Genomic DNA, 22,010 nt, shown 5'->3' on the forward strand with positions numbered 1-22,010 from the left:
ACGGCGTCACCAGCCCCATGAGGGAGGTGGACACGGACACCTTCTTCACCTCGTCCAAGATGATCACGCTGGACTCGGTCTACTTCCAGGCGGGCTCCAGGGTGCAGTGCGCCGCCCGCGCCGTCAACACCAACCGGGACGAGGGCCTGGAGCTCAGCAGCCCCATCGTCACCGTCAGCCTGGAGGAAGGTGAGGAGGAGGAGGAGGAGGGATGGATGAATGAAGTCGAAAATGCGGTGCAAATTTTCAGATCTGCTACTTTTTTACTTTTTATTTTTATTTTCATCTCACGATTTTGCAACGCATTTTTCACCCAGTGCCAATTATCTAATGTAATCCGCAACGGACTGACCTCATGCTTCCTTCTATGCATGAACTCCAAGCCTCTTCTCTTCACCTGACAGAGTAGAGATTCCCCGGCTGGATGTAGCATGTGGAAGGAACACGTTAGTCCAACCAGTTCCTTTCCCCTCCCATCAGGCGCCCTGGCTGGCCAGGGGGAGGCAGTATAGATCTGCTACTTTTGATGCTTTTGTGTGCTTTTGTTCAACTGGTTTGTAAGTACTGAATCAAGCAACTTCGCGGGTGCTCCCAAAATCCTGAGTAGACAATAAAATGTTTTTTTTTCTTTCCTTTTTTTAAGTGAAATATCCCTTTAAAAGCTCAATTCAAAGTATTTGACAGGCAGCCAAAGAAGGGAGGCAACCAGTAGTATAATGGAACAAAGAAAATGTGTATTGATTTTAGAGGGAGCTGCAATCCTCTAATCCTGCTTTTTATCAATGAGGAGCCAATAATACAATGTGTTTCACATTACAATTCGTCTCTGTCGGGTGGAAACCTCACATGTCCAAGACTGTTACTTTTCAGGATTCAAATTCGAAACCATCAAAAATAGCAGATCGACAGATTGGGCGTTGATTCACGGAAAAGTAAAAACAATGGAGATAAGAGGTTTCTGCCCGACAGCAGCTTGGCATTGTGCTCCAGCATAAGCTTGAATAGGACCTGTGGTGGTCTGACCTCAAAGACCACTGAGACACAACAAAGGATGTACTTTCTAAATGAAATTGATATCCTTTGTTGTCCACTAACTAAATGCTCCAAATGTTTGACCGCGCTTTTTATTCTGCAATTCTACTGAGGCACAGGAAAAAGAAAAACTGGAACAGTGGCTATTAAACTGCTACCCTAGTATTGAGTGTGTCAGAGACAGCATAGGATGTGTACAAGTAAGTACATTCAACAGGATGAGGAGCGAGCACAACTCCAACTTGTGTATGTATGTATTAGTTTCTTCAGCGGGTGGCACACAGGCCTACAGAGATTATTTTCATGTCAGCACTCACGGAAATGTCCTTCAGGTACATATTTTAATTGGCACGGGATGCAAACAATCACTGTACAGTACGTACGGTGCGCGTTTCAGCACAAACACCTCTTCAGCGTTTAATCCAAGTACTTATTATAACGCTGAAGCTGAAGGCTTTGTGCTGAAAAGTGCACGTTGATTGTTTTAGTGCCCGTGCATCCTTTTTAAATCAAAGCACCTGAAGGTCATTATTGCGAGTGCTGGCAGTTCCACTGATATGTGTAAGAGTATGTACGTACAGCAGGGACCTTTGGGATGAAATGCTTTGTAATATTAAGTGCTGCAAACAAATTTCCCCAGTATCCATATCGTCGTTGTTGGGCAGAAACCTTGTATCTCCAACTTTCAAATTTGTACATTTTTGCAAATTAAAGCCCTGCTTCACCATACAAGGCCTTGCACAGAAGTAGTGAAAACAGCAGATCTACAAGCACACAACGCCTCGCACCGCGAGGCGTTGTGTGCTTGTAGATTGGCTGTTTTCACTAGTTTAAATCATTTTACAAATGATAAATAGAAAACAAACGGTTTTGGACATACAAGGTTTCCACCCCACAACGACAATGTATTTATGAACAGGGGCTTGACGGCAATAGCCGTCCTTTGCTGTTGTTGCTAAGCGACTACCATTCAAACTATTTCAAACGCGCTTTTGAAGTGCTGCTCTAATTGTGAGCGTTCAACAGCAACTTGAAGTTGTAGTGCCCCGCTCACTGAGAGAAACGCATGACTCAACATACCGAAGTGTTAAAAATAGGACCACAACAGGGAGCTGAATTGCAATGCCAGACGTTTGATTTGCTGTGCGCCGTGTGTCCATAATTACACGGCTCAATGTACGATACACCCTTGACACACAAGCTTAATGAATTGCGATGATGATTAGACAGATACTGCATATCTTCTATCCACACCAATTAAAGCCATGTTATTCCAACCAGCTGAAAAGGCAGGATTTGTACATGCGTCACACAAGAAACAACACAAAAACAGCAGATCCACAAGCTTGAAACGTGGTGCGCCGTGACACATCAACCTGCTATTTTCTACATTTTTGTAAGATAGAAAAATAAGTGAAAGTAAAACTGATTATGTGGGTTCTCTAAATATTGAACCTCATGCTAATTTACCCAAGCTTGTAATGTACGACTCATTATTTTCAAGTATCACGCAGCTTTGTTGAATTCAGCAATCTGATTGTTCAATTAAGCGTAATGCGATGCCGTGTTATTTCTGTACAAGACAGACAGATACTGTATGCCATGCTGTGTTTGTTTTGTTTGTTTTCATTGATTGATTGATTGAAACCTTTATTTATTCTCGTAAAGAGTATTAAGGTTTACCCTCATTTGCAATGCTCTCGAGGTAATACACTCACACACACAAAAATCAACAATCAAGACACACATAAACACAGAAACAGCCAAATTAGACCAATACAATGCTAAGTAGCCTCGGCTAAACTTAATCAGTTGTCTGTGTTTACATTGTTCTGGATGCAGACCTAATCATAGACCGTAGAATTGTACAATAAAAGAAAACAGTTCTTGAATCAATATTTAGTGCTATACTTATTAATTAAGGTTGTAATGGCTGTACTTTTTCATTTATTTAAACAAGCAAGAAATTAAGATAAATAACGTTTCTTATTTCTTAATTACTTAATTAATTTCTTATTTACAATGGCATGGCAGGAGCGGCTTTGGGGCAGAAAGAAAAATAAATCATATTCAAGCTTGAAAAGCAGATAAACAATTTAATAGCAGATTACAAACAGGCAATGCAACAACAATAAACAATAAAACAAGATCGAGATACAAATATACACAGTATTTTTAACGTCACAACAAATAGAAAATAAATGAGTATGTTATGCCCATAACCAAATAATCTCCACTTCTAAACTACCTTTAGTTTCTGGAAAGTGGAAAAAGTATGTCAAAAAGCCATCAACAGGTCCAGGTCCATGGGCACTCAAGTAAAAAGCGTTTATTGTATTTGCGCTAGAGACATCAAAATATCATAATTCCATGAGCTTTGAGGGATACCAGTAGCGCTCCTGTAACTTCTTATTTCTATCTTTAGTTTCTTCTGTTTAGGCTCATCTATTTCCTCATCTCTAGTCCAGTGGTTCTCAAAGTGGATTCCAGAGACTTTATGGGTTCCTTCCCATACAAGTCTGTAACTCTGACAGTATACAAATGGAACCAAATGAACCCTAACGGGTCCATTTGGTTCCATTTGTATACTGTCAGAGTTAAGGGGAGAGTTTGAGAAACATTGCTCTAGTAGTCCACTCTATACTTCAGCTCCTCTCTGCTCTTGTCTCTATATCTGTGTGTGGTGTGTATATAGGTATGTGATAGTTCATCACTGCTTTGTGTGTGACGTATGCAGGTATGTGTCAGCCGCGCAAGATGGGGACGGTGGGAGCCGAGCCCTTCTCCGCCAAGCTGCGCTACACTGGAGCAGACGACCCCAAACACCCCAACCTCATCAAGCTCACTGTCACCATGCCCCACATGGACGGTGAGTAGTACCACCAGCTAAATCAAGGGTTCCCAAACCTTTCAGGCCGCGACCCTGCAAAATACATTTGAACTGGGGACCCAGACAGGCACTTGGAATTGTAGGAGTTGAGGCATTAACTTTTGTTTGACTCAGTTGCACAGAAACAAAACAAGTTGAAAATAGACAAACAGTTTGACCATTTATTATAGTATAGTTTGTTGGTTACTTCTGGTGTAGTAATGTCACGTCGGACAGGATTTTACCATCCTGTGGAAATAGTGGAGAAAGTAGACAATGACGGCCAGAGTATGGAACGGTGCCATCATCAAGCGGGTATCGAACAGCGGCAGAAACCACCAGTGCTCTGGTTACTTAAAATTAACCCCTGTGGTTTTTAATCAGTTTCTCTCTCTGTCCTGAAACCATCCCTCCCCCTGCCTGGTCCCTCACCATGCACACACTACACACCCCTCTCCCCCTGCCTGGTCCCTCCACCATGCACACACTACACACCCCTCTCCCCCTGCCTGGTCCCTCCACCATGCACACACTACACACCCCTCTCCCCCTGCCTGGTCCCTCACCATGCACACACTACACACCCCTCTCCCCCTGCCTGGTCCCTCCACCATGCACACACTACACACCCCTCTCCCCCTGCCTGGTCCCTCCACCATGCACACACTACACACCCCTCTCCCCCTGCCTGGTCCCTCACCATGCACACACTACACACCCCTCTCCCCCTGCCTGGTCCCTCCACCATGCACACACTACACACCCCTCTCCCCCTGCCTGGTCCCTCCACCATGCACACACTACACACCCCTCTCCCCCTGCCTGGTCCCTCACCATGCACACACTACACACCCCTCTCCCCCTGCCTGGTCCCTCACCATGCACACACTACACACCCCTCTCCCCCTGCCTGGTCCCTCACCATGCACACACTACACACCCCTCTCCCCCTGCCTGGTCCCTCACCATGCACACACTATACACCCCTCTCCCCCTGCCTGGTCCCTCCACCATGCACACACTACACACCCCTCTCCCCCTGCCTGGTCCCTCACCATGCACACACTACACACCCCTCTCCCCCTGCCTGGTCCCTCACCATGCACACACTACACACCCCTCTCCCCCTGCCTGGTCCCTCACCATGCACACACTACACACCCCTCTCCCCCTGCCTGGTCCCTCACCATGCACACACTACACACCCCTCTCCCCCTGCCTGGTCCCTCACCATGCACACACTACACACCCCTCTCCCCCTGCCTGGTCCCTCACCATGCACACACTACACACCCCTCTCCCCCTGCCTGGTCCCTCCACCATGCACACACTACACACCCCTCTCCCCCTGCCTGGTCCCTCCACCATGCACACACTACACACCCCTCTCCCCCTGCCTGGTCCCTCCACCATGCACACACTACACACCCCTCTCCCCCTGCCTGGTCCCTCCACCATGCACACACTACACACCCCTCTCCCCCTGCCTGGTCCCTCCACCATGCACACACTACACACCCCTCTCCCCCTGCCTGGTCCCTCACCATGCACACACTACACACCCCTCTCCCCCTGCCTGGTCCCTCCACCATGCACACACTACACACCCCTCTCCCCCTGCCTGGTCCCTCCACCATGCACACACTATACACCCCTCTCCCCCTGCCTGGTCCCTCCACCATGCACACACTACACACCCCTCTCCCCCTGCCTGGTCCCTCCACCATGCACACACTACACACCCCTCTCTCACACCGCTGTCTCCCTCTCCACCACCCCAGGTCTCCATCCCTGTCTGAAGCATCATCTGCAATGTTTTTGGAAAAAACGTTAACGCAACGTTTCGGTTAACAACCCTCATCCATGTACGCATGTGTTGCTTTGGGAAAACAGGCCAATTGCGGGCGTATGTGGAAATCCTTAATTCTTGGGGATCTGTAAAACATAAAATAAGTGAAACAATAAAATCAATCAGGCTCATGATTGATTTTGATTCTTTCCACCCTCCCTTAACAAACCAACCAGTAGGGGTCAGCAGTGACAAAAGGACTACTGTAGAAGTTGGCATAATGATGACAGAATTGGGATTAACAAGTTCTACATGCAGTAGTAGCACAACGAATAAACAGTATGTTATATTGTTTCTCACCCACTCTACATCCCTCTCTCTCCCTCCCTCTGTTCTCGTTCTCTCTCTATCTCTCTCTCGACCCCTTCTCTCCGTCCATCTCATCGTATACTACTGCAGGCATGCTGCCGGTCATCTCCACGCGGCCCCTCATGAACTTTGACCTGACCCTGAGCCCGGACGGCACGCGGGTGGGCAACCACCGCTGCTCCAACCTGCTGGACCACAGCGAGGTGACCACCAAAAACAACTATGACGAAAAATGTTCATCAACTGCCTTTTTTCACTGACAAAAAGGAAGGAAATAAAAACTAAGCTATGATGACTAAAACTAAGAATGAATGTATTGACAATTTCGTAAAACATAAAAAACTAGACTAAAATGTTGAGGAGGGACAAAGGGAGGAGAGATCCAGTAGCTGTAACTGTTTGGTTGCACTTTGGTGTTGCGCTCTATGAGCTTGTAGATCGGCTATTTCCAGCATGCAACCAAGTGTAAAATCAGGCATTACTTACGACGCCATCAAGGCCCACCAAAATACATTTTAGTCGACAAAATCAACTGTAGATTTAGTCGACTAAAATCTTATGATATTTAGTCGACTAAAACTAAAATATGAATAAAACTAGATGACATTTTATGCAAAAGACTATGACTAAAACTAAATCTGAATTTGCTGCCAAAATCAACACAGGTGTCCACGGGCCACGGCTTCATCACGGAGGCCACGCAGCGTGACAGCGCGGCCATGGGCGGCGACGCCGTGGCCTACCAGCACAGCGCCGCCCTGCGCGGAAGTAACACGCTGCGCTTCTACAAGAACCTCAACCTGGAGGCCTGCCTGTGGGAGTTCACCAGCTACTACGACATGTCCGAGCTGCTCAGCGACTGCGGCGGAACCGTGGGCACCGACGGACAGGTGTGTGTGTGTGTGTGTGTGTGTGTGTGTGTGTGTGTGTGTGTGTGTGTGTGTGTGTGTGTGTGTGTGTGTGTGTGTGTGTGTGTGTGTGTGTGTGTGTGTGTGTGTGTGTGTGTGTAAAATGATCATCAGACCCAGAATAACCATAGAAATTATTGCGTGAAGAGATTAGGGTTGATCCCTAAATTATTGCGTGAAGAGATTAGGGTTGATCCCTAGAAAGATAGAACAGACACTGGACTGCATTATGAGCTGTATTTTGGACATGGATGGATTTCTTATGTTATTCAATTGATTTTTTTCTTCTTTTTTGGATTCTTGGTTCACTGGAATTCACTGGAATGTTTTACAAACAAAAATTCTCTTTGAGTCAAAGACAACACCGGATAGGTAAACAACAGAAATAAAGTAATTTCTTAGATAGTATAGATAGACAGATTTATTGTCATTCAACATATACATGAAATGCATAAATGAACGACATTTCGTTTCACTGGCTCCTGGTTAAAAAAACGTTAAAATACTAAAAACTAAAAACACTAAAAACCACTTAAATGAAATCACAAGTCAGATTCATGGAGATATTGCACAACATGATTCTTAAGCAGCATACAGGAGAAAGGTCAGGGGATATTGTTTTAACGGGACTAATTAGCTTTTACAGAGTTTACAATCTTATGGCTTGGGGGGAAAAACTCTGGCTAAATCTGTCCGTTCTGCTCCCGATGCTGCGGTACCTCTTACCAGAGGGCAGCAGGTTGAACAGTACCTGATGTGGGTGGGTAGGGTCAGACATGATCTTATTAGCCTTTGACCGACAGTGATTTTGGGCAATGCCCTTGATGGAGGGCAGTGAAGTCCCAATAATCCTCTCCGCTATCTCCACCACTCTCTGCGCAGTCTTCCAGTCTGTTTCACTGCAGCTACCAGACCAGACCGAGATGCAGTTTGTCAGAATGCTCTCTATGGTGGCTCTGTAGAATGTGGTGAGGATGGGAGGGGGAAGTTGGGCTCTTCTCTCATCCGGCGCAGAAAGAACAGACGTTTCTGTCCTCTCTTTACAAGAGAGGCCATATTTGAGGACCATGTCAGGCTGTCCGTGATCTGTACCCCCAGGAGCTGCCATTCACCCAGTCCTTTTAACACCAGTGTTAAAAGGAATGGATGAGCCATTCCTTTTTAACACTGGATGTTCAGCTGGCTTGTGACGTACAGTATAGGCTACATCAGGTTTCCCCAATTAGTTTTCCCTAAGGGCCGAATTATGTCTAGGGTACCAAGCCGAGGGCCACAACATTGCGGGGGGCGACGGTGGCGTTCCCACTACTCCAGTGACAGTTCAGATATCGTCGTTGTCGGGGGAAAATCTTGTATGTCCAAAACCGTTAGTTTTGCATTTAAAAAATATTTAAACTAGTGAAAACAAAAGTAGTGAAAACAGCAGAAAACAAGAAAACAACGCCTCGCGGTGCGAGGCATTGTTTGCTTGTAGATCTGCTGTTTTCACTACTTTTGTGTGACAGCCTTGCATGATGAAGCAGGGCTTTACTTTGCGAAAGAATGTACAAATTTGGAGTTACAGGGTTTCCACCCGACAACGACGATATACTAGTGTTGTTGCTGCTCTTATACCATCATTATTACTGGGGTTGGTGGGGGTCAGACAGTAGCCCCCCGCAGGCCGCAAATGGCCCGCGGGCCGCCTATTGAGGAACCCTGGGCTACATGCTCTGAGGTGTATACACAAAACTCAATAGCATACCATGTAGGCTGTGTGAATAGGATGATTGTGTAGGAGGTCATTTGCACACAGATGCAAGGGGACTTAACTTAACACATTGGATGCCCAGGATTATTCAACATTTAATCGGCAGGTGCCCATGGCAACCCGCCATTTTACGTACCTTTGGGGTCCTGGCAAAAAAGTAATCCAAGTAAATGTAATCCAAGTATGTCCTGTTTACTTTCACAATACTATTTTCCTTCAGTCAGGACCGTTTTTTAAACAATCGCGGGCCACAGAGCTTCTGTAACGGCCGGTAGAAAAGGCAGCGTTTTAAAAATGCACTTTTCTGCAGCAGCGTAACATGCATGTCTGTTAGGGAGACAGCACTTCCCGGTCATGTGATCTCACGCTGCATTTCGAGGAAATTGAGTATTTTTTGTCACCGCGGTAGCCTGGTACAGTAGCTACAGTACAGTATAGTTTACTGTACAAAGCGTCAAACGTGTCAACGGGCACACTGACACATCAATGAGTTAATTGACAAAAATTGTCCTTTAGTATCGGACTGTGGTTGTACTGGTCAGCTCCCATGCAGTACAACAGTATCAGTGTTGTAATGTTTGAATGTGAAGCAGAGCGTTGCTGAAGATGAGAATTTGTTGTCAGCGAACCTCGAAGATGTTACACAGATGTTGTGTGTACACCTGTCTCTGCATTTGTTCCTGCAGCTGAGCGCGCATACGCGTGTGTATGTGCGCGCCCGTGTGTCTCAGTGACAGACAGTCTTATTCTGTGTTTTCTCGTGGGCATCTTTCCAGGTTGTCAACATAACACTCGTAAAGACTCTCTCACACAAACACACACGCACGCGCACACACACACACACACACACACACACACACACACACACACACACACACACACACACACACACGCACACACACACACACACACACACACACACACACACACACACGCACACACGCACACAAACCCATGCACATAGTGTGAAATCTGGCCACCTGCTGTCTGTCCGTCACCCTGATTCCAGAGCGCTGTTTATCTCCACGCTTCATTGGAACATCCATTTTAGAGGTCACAGCATCCTCTTCTGTGGAGTGCTTGACTTCTCACAGAAAGTTCAAACCGTTCCAGAATCGTCAGCTTTTGTGCATTAATGTCCATAAGAGGGTGAGAGACAACTACTGGTATAGAATACAAATGTAAAGATAGGAAACCTCCTATCTCCATGTTCTGACTCAGTGGTTCTCAACCCCAGGGGGGTCCCCAAATTATTTTGAGGGGTCCCCAGATGATTAATGTCCAACTTTGTTTTCTCACTCAAAAGTAAACAAACCAACATAACGTTTAGGTTTATAGAGGGTATATGCACATTCATAAAGTGACAATTTAAGGACTTTTTAATACCTCTAAAATGACTAATTAAACATTGACCAAATTGTTAAATATTAGAGATTGTGAAAATAGCCGATCTACATGCTCATAACGCCTCGCGGTGCAAGCGTTTGTGAGCATATATTTCTGCTATTTACATAATAGAACCGTGTTATACAAAATGTAATGCCTCAACTCTTATTGCTCGTCAGGGTGGGGGGGGGTCCCCAGTTAAAATATGATTATTTTGGGGGTCGCGGCCTGAAAAGATCTTACTTACAGTGCGAAGTGGCACGTTTTGAGCTTGTAGATCTGCTACTTTTGCTATTTTGTTTTTATTTGAATCCTGAAAAGTAACTGAGACGTTATACAATAATGTCCTATCCGATAAAACGTCACTCTCTCTCTCTCTCTCTCTCTCTCTCTCTCTCTCTCTCTCTCACTCTCTCTCTCTCTCTCTCTCTCTCTCTCTCTCTCTCTCTCTGTCTCTGTCTGCGCTAGAGTGAGTAGTGAGAACATGTCTCACTGAGTGAATCAATTCAATCAAATCAATGATTTGTAATTGATATCTTATTCGCTAGCCTAATTAAAAAAAAGATTAGGTAATATAATATAATATTCATGCTGGTTCATATAAAATCCCAGGCTATTAATTAACGGAGTTTTTACGGTCTCAGAATGGACACAGACATTCAGTGCTCTGAATGATGCCAGTGCTTTGATGATAAACATGCAACTGTTAGCTCTCCATTAACCCCAGACTCTGTGTCTCTGGCTGGGAGAGACTTAATGGTGTGTTGACAAGATTTACATCAGCACAGACGTCATCCCTGGTGTCAGTAGTATAATATCAATATTATATTATGATATATTGTGATATAGATAGATAGCATTTGGGATTTGGCATATCATATTGTGATATGACCCAAGTGATGTCTTCTCCTGGTTTCAATCACGTATGCGCCACTATTTTATACATAAATAAAATGTGAAGAAAGCTGATATACTTTAAAGAATATTGATATTGATATATTCTGTAAATGTATGGTGACAATTTAAATGAGCTGTTTAATAGGCAGATGGTTGCGCCTGTGAGCAGCTAGGTGATCTGACTCCTACGCTCACTGCGTTAGTTGCAGAGGACTCCGCAAATAACGCCAAGGTCCCGCCTCCCCCCTCATGTCAAAGTAGATGTCAACGTTTATAATCTGATGAGGTGCAGGACTTTTAGTGGGATTCATGAGCTCCGTCACAGAAAGAAAAGACAAATGAAGCGCTGGCTATAACAATATCTATATCATTGTCTTTATACTGTAGCTGTGGTATGGACTCTGCCATCCACTTTAGTTACAATGATATTTTAAAATGATTTATTTTTAGTTATTAGCGTTATAGTTATAGTGCTTGGTGTGACTGTGAGCAGCCCTTAATGAAACAATACCTTTGGTTACTTTACTTACTATGCTGTGGTGATTCACATTACGTGCTGTCGCTGCTGCTGTTGTTGTGGTAGTTATTTTTGTTGTTGTGTTGTTTGTGCTGTGTGGTCCAGTCTGCTTGGTCTTGTTATTATGGATCAGCTCACACAGCTCTGATCCAGGCCTCTGGCTATTTTCTGCTCCACCTGTCTTTGATCTTCAAGCTCCTCGTTGCCCATTAGACTACTGAGTGTGCGTGCGTGTGTGCTGCGTGCAGAGAGAGAGAGAGAGACAGACAGACAGACAGAGAGAGAGAGAGAGAGAGAGAGAAAGAGAGAGAGAGACAAAGAGACAGTCAGACAGTCAGACAGACAGACAGACAGACAGACAGACAGACAGACAGACAGACAGACAGACAGACAGACAGACAGACAGACAGACAGACAGACAATAAAATGTATAAATTAAAGATGAATGTAATTTCTCTGCCACATTAACGTGATGGTTACTTAAAAATTACTCCAGCAGAGCATCATTCATTCCACAGGGTTCAACCTCATTAAGACAACTCACTGTCACTGAACCCACAGAGAACATTTAAAGCACATAGAAATGCACACGTTCATGATCACACAATTGAAACAAAACACGTACTGTGTTTTAGAGGCAAACATTGTGTAAAGGCTAATTTTAATGCCTACAATTCCAAGTGCTTGTCAGGATGGGGGGTTTCCTTACCTGACTTTCGCCAGATGGTGGCAGCATTGCTTATGCATTGCTTTACCATCTGGGTTCACTTGCGGAGGAGGGGTTCCCTTCGGAATGTCCCTGGCCGGACCAATCAGCGGCAGCTATGGGCGGGCTCTGAGCGGCTCTGAGCCAATAGAGTCTGATTGCAGACCACGTGGAAACCCAGGAGGCGGATTCTGGGTGCAACGTCATGCAGACAGGCCAATATGAGTCGTTGGAGTTGGCACGGCCATATCCAATCACCTGCTTTAGAATTTTAAAAAATGGCCCGCCCCTTACATCGGTTGTGCTGGACCGAGTCCAGATGGTAGAAGCAGAGCGTTTTACGCAATGCTGCAAACCATCTGGCGAAAGTCAGGTTAGGGGTTTCCCTGTTCAAATATGATTATTTAGGGGGGATCGCGGCCTGAAAGGAACCCTTGTTTTATCCCAAGTGTGTTTTAGCCTCTTCTAGCTGTCTATTAAATGGTAATCTCCCAAGACAGATTCAGAGCTATGAAATTCAAAGGATTTTTAGACTTTTGTTTTACTTACGGCCTTCAGCTTGATACGACAGACAAATGTTGAAAGTAATGAATGGTGGGTGATGCGAATAAACTCTAAAAGTGATGAATGGTTCATTGACAGTGAATGACGTGAAGTGAAGAACAGGGATTAGACGTCAGAATTCATCTGTTTTATAAAGGATTCTCTCCCACTAAATTGCCTGGCTTTTCACTCTGATAATCCTGGCCACAGTGTTTGGTTGGATAATTGACTATGCAAATGGCAAGATGCTTTTCGCTCCAAAGGTCCAACTAAGATAACACGATTAATCCTTTTTTATTTGACAAACTGTGGCTTTGGCAAACTCTGTCTGCCTGGGCTTGTAGCCAAAGTCACACTTTAAGGAGTCATTATTGAAGATTGACTATTGAATATGTGGGAAGAGAGCCACCTAGTGGACACCGCATTGACATGTAGAAAATCACATAGAGCATCTGAATTAATGTTGTTTCATCCTTGCTGTAAAGCACTTTGAGCATGAAAGTTTGAGTATTAAAGGTCTATCTGTTAGACTCATTGAAAACACTCATCCCTGGGGTTCTGTTGAGTGATGTTGTCCTATAGTCTAATGTATATGGAGACCATCATTTTTCAATTATTGTTTTCACCCTTTTTTAATAAAATTAAATAAAATGTCTTCTGTTCTTCGGTCATTCTAAACCATGCTCCCATGATGACGATGTGGTGACTGAACCTGGTACGGTCCTACGTAAAGCTGTCCTACGAGTCCTACGAATATGGGAAATGGGACAGATCCATGTTGATGACATGACTTGAGAGATACTGTGTACCACTTTGCATGATTTTAAGGCAAAATATTACCAGCTTGTGAAGCAAGCACACACAAAGGGGTCATTAGAAGCCTATTAGTTTTGTAAGTTATTTTAGTTCAGTTAGATATTGGATTGTTTGTGCTTATAAGAGTACCAGAATAAATCCACTAGTGAGCTTTAGATATGAAAGGCACCTTAATTTAACTCTAGAGTTTAATATTTTTTTTCTAATGTTTTGTAAGAGTCATGGCTCTTGCATCTTACTAGGGTCTTTCAAGCTGGAATGTATGGCTGCATGTGTCATTTCTTGTTTTATAATCGATTAACGTATCGTTCCCTTGTTAATGAACGTGGTGACAGGTGCTGAACCTGGTGCAGTCCTACGTGACGCTGCGCGTCCCCCTGCACGTGTCCTACGTGTTCCACAGCCCCGTGGGGACGGGCGGCTGGCAGCACTTTGACCTGCAGTCCGAGCTACGGCTCACCTTCGTCTACGACACGGCCATCCTGTGGGCCGACGGCATCGGGAGCCCGCCTCAGGCTGAGCTGCAGGGTGAGTGGAGCTCCTAACACTGGTTGTCCTTTATGGGAAGCTCTTGGGATGGCAACGGTGATGGCAATTGAGTAAAAGCCCCATTTTATTTTCCTATAATTAATAATATTTATATATTTCAAAGGACTTTCCCCTCCCCCAAAAGTTTTTCTTATATATTCTTATATACTGTGTGTGTGTGTGTGTGTGTATATATATAATATATATATATATATATATATATATATATATATATATATATATATAGTAAGACGCCTCAGGGCGACATGCGACCTAAGCTCACAACGTGTCGCTTTGCTCCGTGTTGTGAGCTTGTAGATCGGCTATTTTCACTAGTTTGGGTCCCGGGCAAATGTCTAATCTCTCTTTCACGTCGCGAGCTAAAAAGCTTGGGAAGCACAGCTCCAGCGTTCACATTTAACCTCAAATTCAGTTCAGTCAGATAACTCACCGAATAGATTGATACCAATAATAGCTTGAGAACATTTCATTTATAAGATGTGAATACAAGTGTGGCTGTGAATATTGTATTTGATCTTGGCGCTCAGGCTCTGCTATGCATTACTCCCGGCTCAGCACATTAGCAGACAACCATTTAAGAGCAGGGAGATATACTGTACAGTACATCTGTAACAACCTTCCCAGGGGAAAACAGAAGAATCCTTAGGGAAAGCAGAGGTTACTGATGGTGGTGGTGGTGGTGGGAGAGAACAAAGCACATACAGTACATCAGTGGCTTCACTGACAGCAAGAGGAAGTACAAGGAATTAGGTGAGCTTAAGAAGACCACCAATTAGCTGCTTGACACGTCACATACAATGTCGCCCAGCTGCACGTGCGTGTAAACCTTTCAAGTGTATCGGGCTGAACCAACTCGCAAGCTACGCATCATTTCCTTTATGCATATTTTGTCCACCTGAGTGCATCTCGGTTCACGCCCGTCCATCTGCACGTGACACACCTTATAGACACGTTTTCTTGTCTGCAACCATACATTCATTAGACACTTTAAACCTGGCATCTCTATTTTGGGCATCCATGAATAAATATGTCATTATACATAGGCTAACAGATATTTTCAAACATTATCTTTCTTGAAATAGCAGATCATACAAGCGCACAACGCTTGACAATGCATTGTGAGCTTGTTGATCATGCAAAAGTAGGAAAAATGGCAGATCTACAAGCTCACAACGCGTCGCATTGTAAGCTTGTACAGCTTTGGAAAGATTTAGGTCGACATGCTCAAAATAGGGATGCAAGGTTGAAGGTGACTAAGCGTTGTTGCTTATGCTACTGTATTATACTGTACGATACTGTAGAAGAAAATGTTAAATCTTCCACCAAGATGTATACATTTATTAAAATTTTCTCTAATCGCTTAAGTTTGATTGACAGTTGCACCCCTATGGGTAAGACACAGATTTCCCATGTCAAGGATAAGGGTGGCATAATTGTATTCTATCTATAAAAAAAGTGAACCAGAGCAATGATAATATCGTCACTGTCGGGCAGAAACCTTGTATCTCCAAGTTTTTTCGCAAAGTAAAGCCCTGCATCATACAAGGCCGTTGCACAAAAGTAGTGAAAACAGAAGATCTACAAGCACACAACGCCTCGCACCACGAGGCGTTGTGTGCTTGTAGATCGGCTGTTTTCACTAGTTTAAATGATTTTTAAAATGATAAATACAAAACAAATGGTTTTGGACGTACAAGGTTTCCACCCGACAACGACGATATGCAGTGGTTTCTTAATTCTTTTAATTCTTGATACTATGTATGTTCCATTACGCCAGCACTAGTTATAGTTCTTTAAGTTATAAAACTCCTTCGTTGTCCTCAATTACTTTTCAATGAAGTCCCAGGGCGGCAGCGCTGTCTCTTTCATCAACATAATCCATCATTGAGACGAACGTGGTCCATTGTCATTTGTCCCGGGAACAGCATCACGAAAGTGACAACAAACGTTTCTTCTTTGAATCTCCGTCCCTGAGCATGTTTGCATTCTGAAAGGGAAGATTGCAAAAATCAATCACTGTCACTTCACGAAATTGTTCGGGGGATTTCTTTTTTGTATAGGCTGCTATGTTGACAATGAGGCAGAAAAACACAATTATGCCAACAACTCTCCTTTGAGGCCGACGGATATTTGATTGGCAGCAAGGCATACAATTGGCTCTCAAGGAAATAAGACAATCTGCTGTTTTGTGTACAAGGCCATCGCACAAAAGTAGTGAAAACAACAGATCTATAAGCACACCGCGAGGCGTTGTGTGCTTGTAGATCGGCTGTTTTCACTAGTTTAAATCATTTTTAAAATGATAAATGCAAAACGAACGGTTTTGGACATTCTGTGTGTGTGTGTGTGTGTGTGTGTGTGTATGTGTGTGTGTGTGTGTGTGTGTGTGTGTGTGTGTGTGTGTAGGTGCCCTGTACCCGACCAGCATGAGAATCAACGATCAGGGCCGTCTGGTGGTGAATTTCCGCACCAAGGCGCGTTTCAGAGGTCTGTTTGTGGAGTCTCACTCCGGAGGACGGATCAAGCGGGCTGGTAAGAGACTCAGACACACGGTCCCTAGGGCTGTCACGATTATGACATTTTACATGACGATTATTTGTCACTCAAATAATTGCGATTAACAATTTAATTGTGTTTTTGTCGTTGACAATTACATTTCAGTTTGGCTTTTAGGCTTTGAAGTTGCACATGGGTAGATATGACACATAACCTAAATATACAAAGAAATTACTGACATATTTGACAACTTTATGCTTAAAAAAGAACATTGATAGGATGCGACGCGTTGTGAGCTTGTAGATCTGCTATTTCCACTATTTTTGACTTTTTTTAAAAAATATATGAAAATGTTTCAACATGGAAACAATTATGACGATTATGAAAAATAATCACGATTATTTCAAAAAATCACGATTAGACAATTATGTAATAATTGTGACAGCCCTAACAGACCCCAACGCAGTAATTCCGTCTTTGATCCCCTTTTCTCCAACTCTTCCTCACGGTCAAATTCTTACCTCTGACAATGTACAATTGCAACCAAATGCAAAATCATGTCCCTTTGGTTGCATTTGTACACGAGTACAAATAGTACACGGGCAAGAGTAAAAATCACAGCCCCCTCATGCATTAGAAGGTTTTTTTCCATTACTTTTTTTTATAAAAATGTTTTAATGTACCGGTATATGTTATTTGAAAGTGAAATATCCCTTTAAATTAACGCTGAGGACTTTACTCTGCATAAGAAAGGACTGTTCGTTTTATTTATTTATTTATTTATTTTGTATTTCAGACTGACAGTTGCTGTCATTTCCAAAATGCTGCAATTGTTGTTTATTTTTATGCTTAGTATAACGATCTGTGGGGACCTGCCAATTTCACAAAAATGTGGTATTGGTATTTACAAATTACAATATTTGAATGAACTCCTGAGTCAAAAGTTCATGTTCAGCTCTGGACTAATCAGAGTAAAAACAGATGGGGATGGGGAGTGTAAGAATTCAGAATATCAACAAAAGACACAATTTTTAAAAACAGTATTGACAGGAAAGAGCCTTAGGTGAAAACAGCCGAGGCCAGCTCGGGCAATGGGTGGGCATAAGGGACAAAAAGGCCAAACTGATGGGCCATAGAGGCTGTGAAGGCCATGGTCTTCCCTGGATTAAACTGTCAGAAAACACATCCAAGAGATGAATGGAAATATACATAACACCTTGATTCATTTATCTTTTTTTTCCCTACATTTCCTCTTCAGTAGCAAATAACATGAGGGTTGTTGAGTTAGGCTTTTATATTTGCAAGGCCTACAGCACTCATATGCTTTAAATAAGTGTATATGAGTGAGTTTAGCGTGCTTTGTGTTTGGTATTTCCACCTGAAGTGCTTGTTTTTGAGGACATGTTATGCAAATGTTTTCATTTTCAAGCAGCTTTTAGATCATTTGCCTAAGAGCACTTGAACTGCAACCATAGCTGCTACAGTAACAGTTTAATTGGTGAAACAGAATGTCAGATTGAAAACACTACAAAGACACTCTTTCTTTCTTTTCTTTTTTTTTTTACACCACAAAGTGGTTGCTAGTCTTCCTGAGGTGCACAGAAAAATAACAACAGACAATAATTAATATCTCACTGATCAGACATGACTACAAACCCCATGACTATAAAAGACACTTCACATTGTGATTTTTGATTGGTTGAAGTCCAGAATTTAAACAGAATGTGGTACAGTAATACATTAAGGCTATGTTGTCCTATGTATTCAATTCATCAACATAGCATACAAAAAAATAACACAATAATGAATGTCATTAACACATACACTACAAAATAGATACCTCCCCTTTTGGTCTCCTGGTAGATGTTTTTGTCAGGCCAATTTTGACAGAAGCCAGTGTGCTGTGAGCTTGTAGATCTGCTATATCAGTGGTTCTCAACCTTTTCAGGCCCCCAAAATAATCATATTTGAACTGGGGACCCCTGACCCTGACAAGCACTAATAGTTGAGGCATTACATTTTGTATAACACGGTTCTATTCTGAAAATAGCAGATCTACATGCTCACAACGCCTTGTGTTGCGAGGAGTTGTGAGCATGTAATATATAGTCTAATATTTGACTATTTGGCCAATGTTTAATTTGTCTTTTCAGAGGTATTAAAAAGTCCTTAAATTGTCACTTTAGAAATGTGCAGATACCCTCTATACACTTAAACTCTATGTTGTTTTGTTTACAGTTGATTGAGAAAACAGTGTTCCACATTAAGTTAATCATCTGTCCCCCAGGTTGAGAACCACTGTGCTATATGGTATGTTATGGTGTGGTGTAGTGTGGTGTGGTGTGGTATGGTGTGGTGTGGTGTGGTGTGCAGTCTCTCTGATGTCCTTCTCTCTCCTGCCCCCTCCCCTCCCCTCCAGCGCCCACACTGTCGTCCATGGTGATGTGTGCGGACCACCCTGGTTTGACCTTTAACCTCAGCCTGGTGAGGAGCGAGCCCACCTACAACCAGCCTGTGCAGCAGTGGACCTTCATCTCTGACTTTGCTGTGAGTACCAACAACAACACGCTAGATTCAATTAAAGCAAATTCATTTTTGATTATAAAGATTCCCAGCAAGCACAGTCAGGACCAGGACCAATCACGTCTCTTGGGGCCAGATCTGATTGGGGCCAGATCACAGCCCATATGGGGATGATCTTGGGGCATCAGGGGTAGAGAAACCGTTACTAGAGCACGAAGGGTTCCCGAAGGGTTCCCAGTTCGAATCTGGGCTCCCCCTGAGTTAATGTCGAAGAGTCCTTGAGCAAGACTCTGAACCCCTAATTGCTCCCGGCATGGTTTCCTCCGCCACCGGTGTATGAATGTGTGCGTGAATGGGTGAATGTAATGCACAATCTATGTAAAGCGCCTTGGATAAAAGCGCTATATAAATGCACCATTTACCATTTTATCTTGACCTCATTACCAGGACATCATATTGACCTTTTTTGTTTGACAGGATTTATGTTGGTTGAAATCAGTTGATATTCTAGGCCAGATAAATATCATAACTATTTAGATATGTCCCAACATATAACCTTATATGCTCATATTTCAACTAACATTACAAACTATAACAATAATCCTGTCAAACAAAAAAGTCCATATGACGTCCTGGTAATGACGTTAAGATCATCCCCATATGGGCTGTGATCTGGCCCCAATCGAGACATCACTGATTAGTCCAGGTCCTGACGTGCTTGCTGGGATTAATCTGAATCAGCCTACAGCTATTTTGCCCAAGAATTTCAAGGACCCCCATAACTCCGAAAGTGTATAAATGGAACCAAATGGATCCGTATGGGGGTCTGCAAGGTTCGTTTGTTCGGTCATTCATCGAACCAACCAACCAACCAACCAACCAACCATTCATTCATTCATTCATTCATTCATTCATTCATTCATTCATTCATTCGTTCATTCATTCATTTATTCATCCATTCAACCATTCATCCATTCATTCATTCATTCATTCACATTCTCTCCTCTGCCCTCTGCTGTACAGGTCAGGGACTACTCTGGCACCTACACAGTGAAGCTGATTCCCTGCACCACGGCTCAGAACATGCAGTATGCCCTCCCTCCTGTGTGTAACCCCAGAGAACCCGTCACCTTTGACCTGGACATCAGATTCCAGCAGGTAACGTAAAAAAGAAAATCATGCAAATTCCAACAGCTAAATTGTGAGAAAAGGGGGGAAAACATTGAAAAGATGAAAAACTAAAATAAACACCCGTCCCGCTGCGTGGTGTAGGTGAGTGACCCAGTGGCCGTGGAGTTCAGCCTCAACACGCAGATGATCCTGCTGTCTAAGAGAGACCTGTGGTTGTCTGACGGCTCCATGGGCTTTGGCCAGGAGAGCGACGTGGCCTTCTCTGAAGGTAGGTGTGGAGCACACACAAAACACACACATAAGGTAAGCTCTCCACCGCACCGAAGTTGACAGCAGGCTCGGTCCGCTTTCGACCGTCGGACCAGTGTTGTTTTTGACAGCAAATTTTGATTTAGTTTTAGTCATAGTCTTTTGAATAAAATCTCATTTAGTTTTAGTCATAATTTAGTCTCCAGAAAAGTTTTAGTTTTAGTCTAATTTTAGTCGACTAAATATCATGAGATTGTAGTTGACCAAATCTACAATTGATTTTACACTTGGTTGCATGCTGAAAATAGCCGTTCTGCAAGCTCACAATGCGTCGCAGTGCGACGCGTTGTGAGCTTGTAGATCTGTTATTTTCAGCAAGCAACACCTAAGAGCAACCAAACATAAAATGACTTTCCCCTCCACTACTCCCTCCCTAACGTTTTAGTGTAGTTTTTATTTTGTTGACGAAATTGTCAATATATTTAGTCTTAGTTTTAGTCATCACAGCTTAGTTTTTATTTAGTTTTTATTTAGTTTTCGTCAGTGAAAAAAACGCAGTCGACACACATTTTTCGTCATAGTTTTAGTCGACAAAATCAACACTGCGTCGGACAGCAGCAGGCTTGTTGTTGAAAAAGATCTACATGCCTTTCTTGATCATACTGTAGCATCACACAAAATCATCAAAGGTAGCAGATCTACAAGCTCGAAATGGCAGCACAAAGCAGTGCATTTTAAGCTTGTCGATCTGCTACTTATACTATTTTAGAATCCTGAAAAGTAATAGTTTTGGACATGAGGTTTCCACCGACAGAGACGATAGTGGTTAAATATACCTTTACCGTACGGCATATTTCAAGATTTAAATTCAACATACAGCCTTTATTAGCATATATTCTAGGGCGCTTTTATTAGCACTGTCTGACACAAGCCTTCCTTTTCCCTATTTATACTGGTGATTCATAACATACATAAAGTCTAAAGAATAATAACATCCTCTCCTCCCCCCCATATTTCCAGGGGATACGATCTATGGTCGTGTCATGGTGGACCCAGTTCAGAACCTGGGCGATGCCTTCTTCTGTAACATTGAGAAGGTGTACCTGTGCACCGGTGCCGACGGCTACGTGCCCAAATACAACCCCACCAGGTTTGAGTTTGGCTGCCTGGCTGACTCCCCCTCTCTGCTCTATAGGTTCAAGATAATAGTAAGTACAACACAGCTTTTGTTCTTGTGTAATGCAGTGTGTACATTTTCTTATTGAGTGAATATTGTATTAGTCAGAAATGTAAGAATATCATGCACAATATTCATCTGCTTCTATGCTCACGCACCTTTATATCCTATCTCTGGTACCATGTGTAAATATGTAGATCATTTGGTTGTTTTCTTTGATTGATCTCCTTTCCCCCTTGCCCCCCTCTTCTTCCTCCCTTTCTTTTATGGAAATAACAATACGATGGCAACTGTGCACGAAAA

At 43.3% G+C, this 22,010-nt stretch overlaps 1 protein-coding gene across 1 annotated transcript in view; it reads left to right on the forward strand.

Moving 5' to 3' along the window:
* Window positions 1-22,010, forward strand: part of LOC308304653 (FRAS1-related extracellular matrix protein 2-like) — a gene marked incomplete at its 3' end in the record, with an annotated part of 158,146 nt that overhangs the window by 134,545 nt on the left and 1,591 nt on the right. Inside the window, exons 14-23 of the mRNA XM_080749277.1 lie at window positions 1-189; window positions 3,770-3,901; window positions 6,150-6,262; window positions 6,725-6,949; window positions 13,918-14,110; window positions 16,538-16,663; window positions 19,047-19,174; window positions 20,174-20,308; window positions 20,423-20,549; window positions 21,551-21,738. The exon at window positions 1-189 is cut by the window's left edge and continues 115 nt beyond it. Of these exons, the coding sequence (XP_080605403.1) occupies window positions 1-189; window positions 3,770-3,901; window positions 6,150-6,262; window positions 6,725-6,949; window positions 13,918-14,110; window positions 16,538-16,663; window positions 19,047-19,174; window positions 20,174-20,308; window positions 20,423-20,549; window positions 21,551-21,738 (1,556 nt within the window). The remainder of the gene's footprint in view (window positions 190-3,769; window positions 3,902-6,149; window positions 6,263-6,724; window positions 6,950-13,917; window positions 14,111-16,537; window positions 16,664-19,046; window positions 19,175-20,173; window positions 20,309-20,422; window positions 20,550-21,550; window positions 21,739-22,010) is intronic.

Source organism: Nannobrachium achirus (assembly GCF_963921795.1).
Source record: "Nannobrachium achirus genome assembly, chromosome: 19".
NCBI classification, from domain to species: Eukaryota; Metazoa; Chordata; class Actinopteri; order Myctophiformes; family Myctophidae; genus Nannobrachium; species Nannobrachium achirus.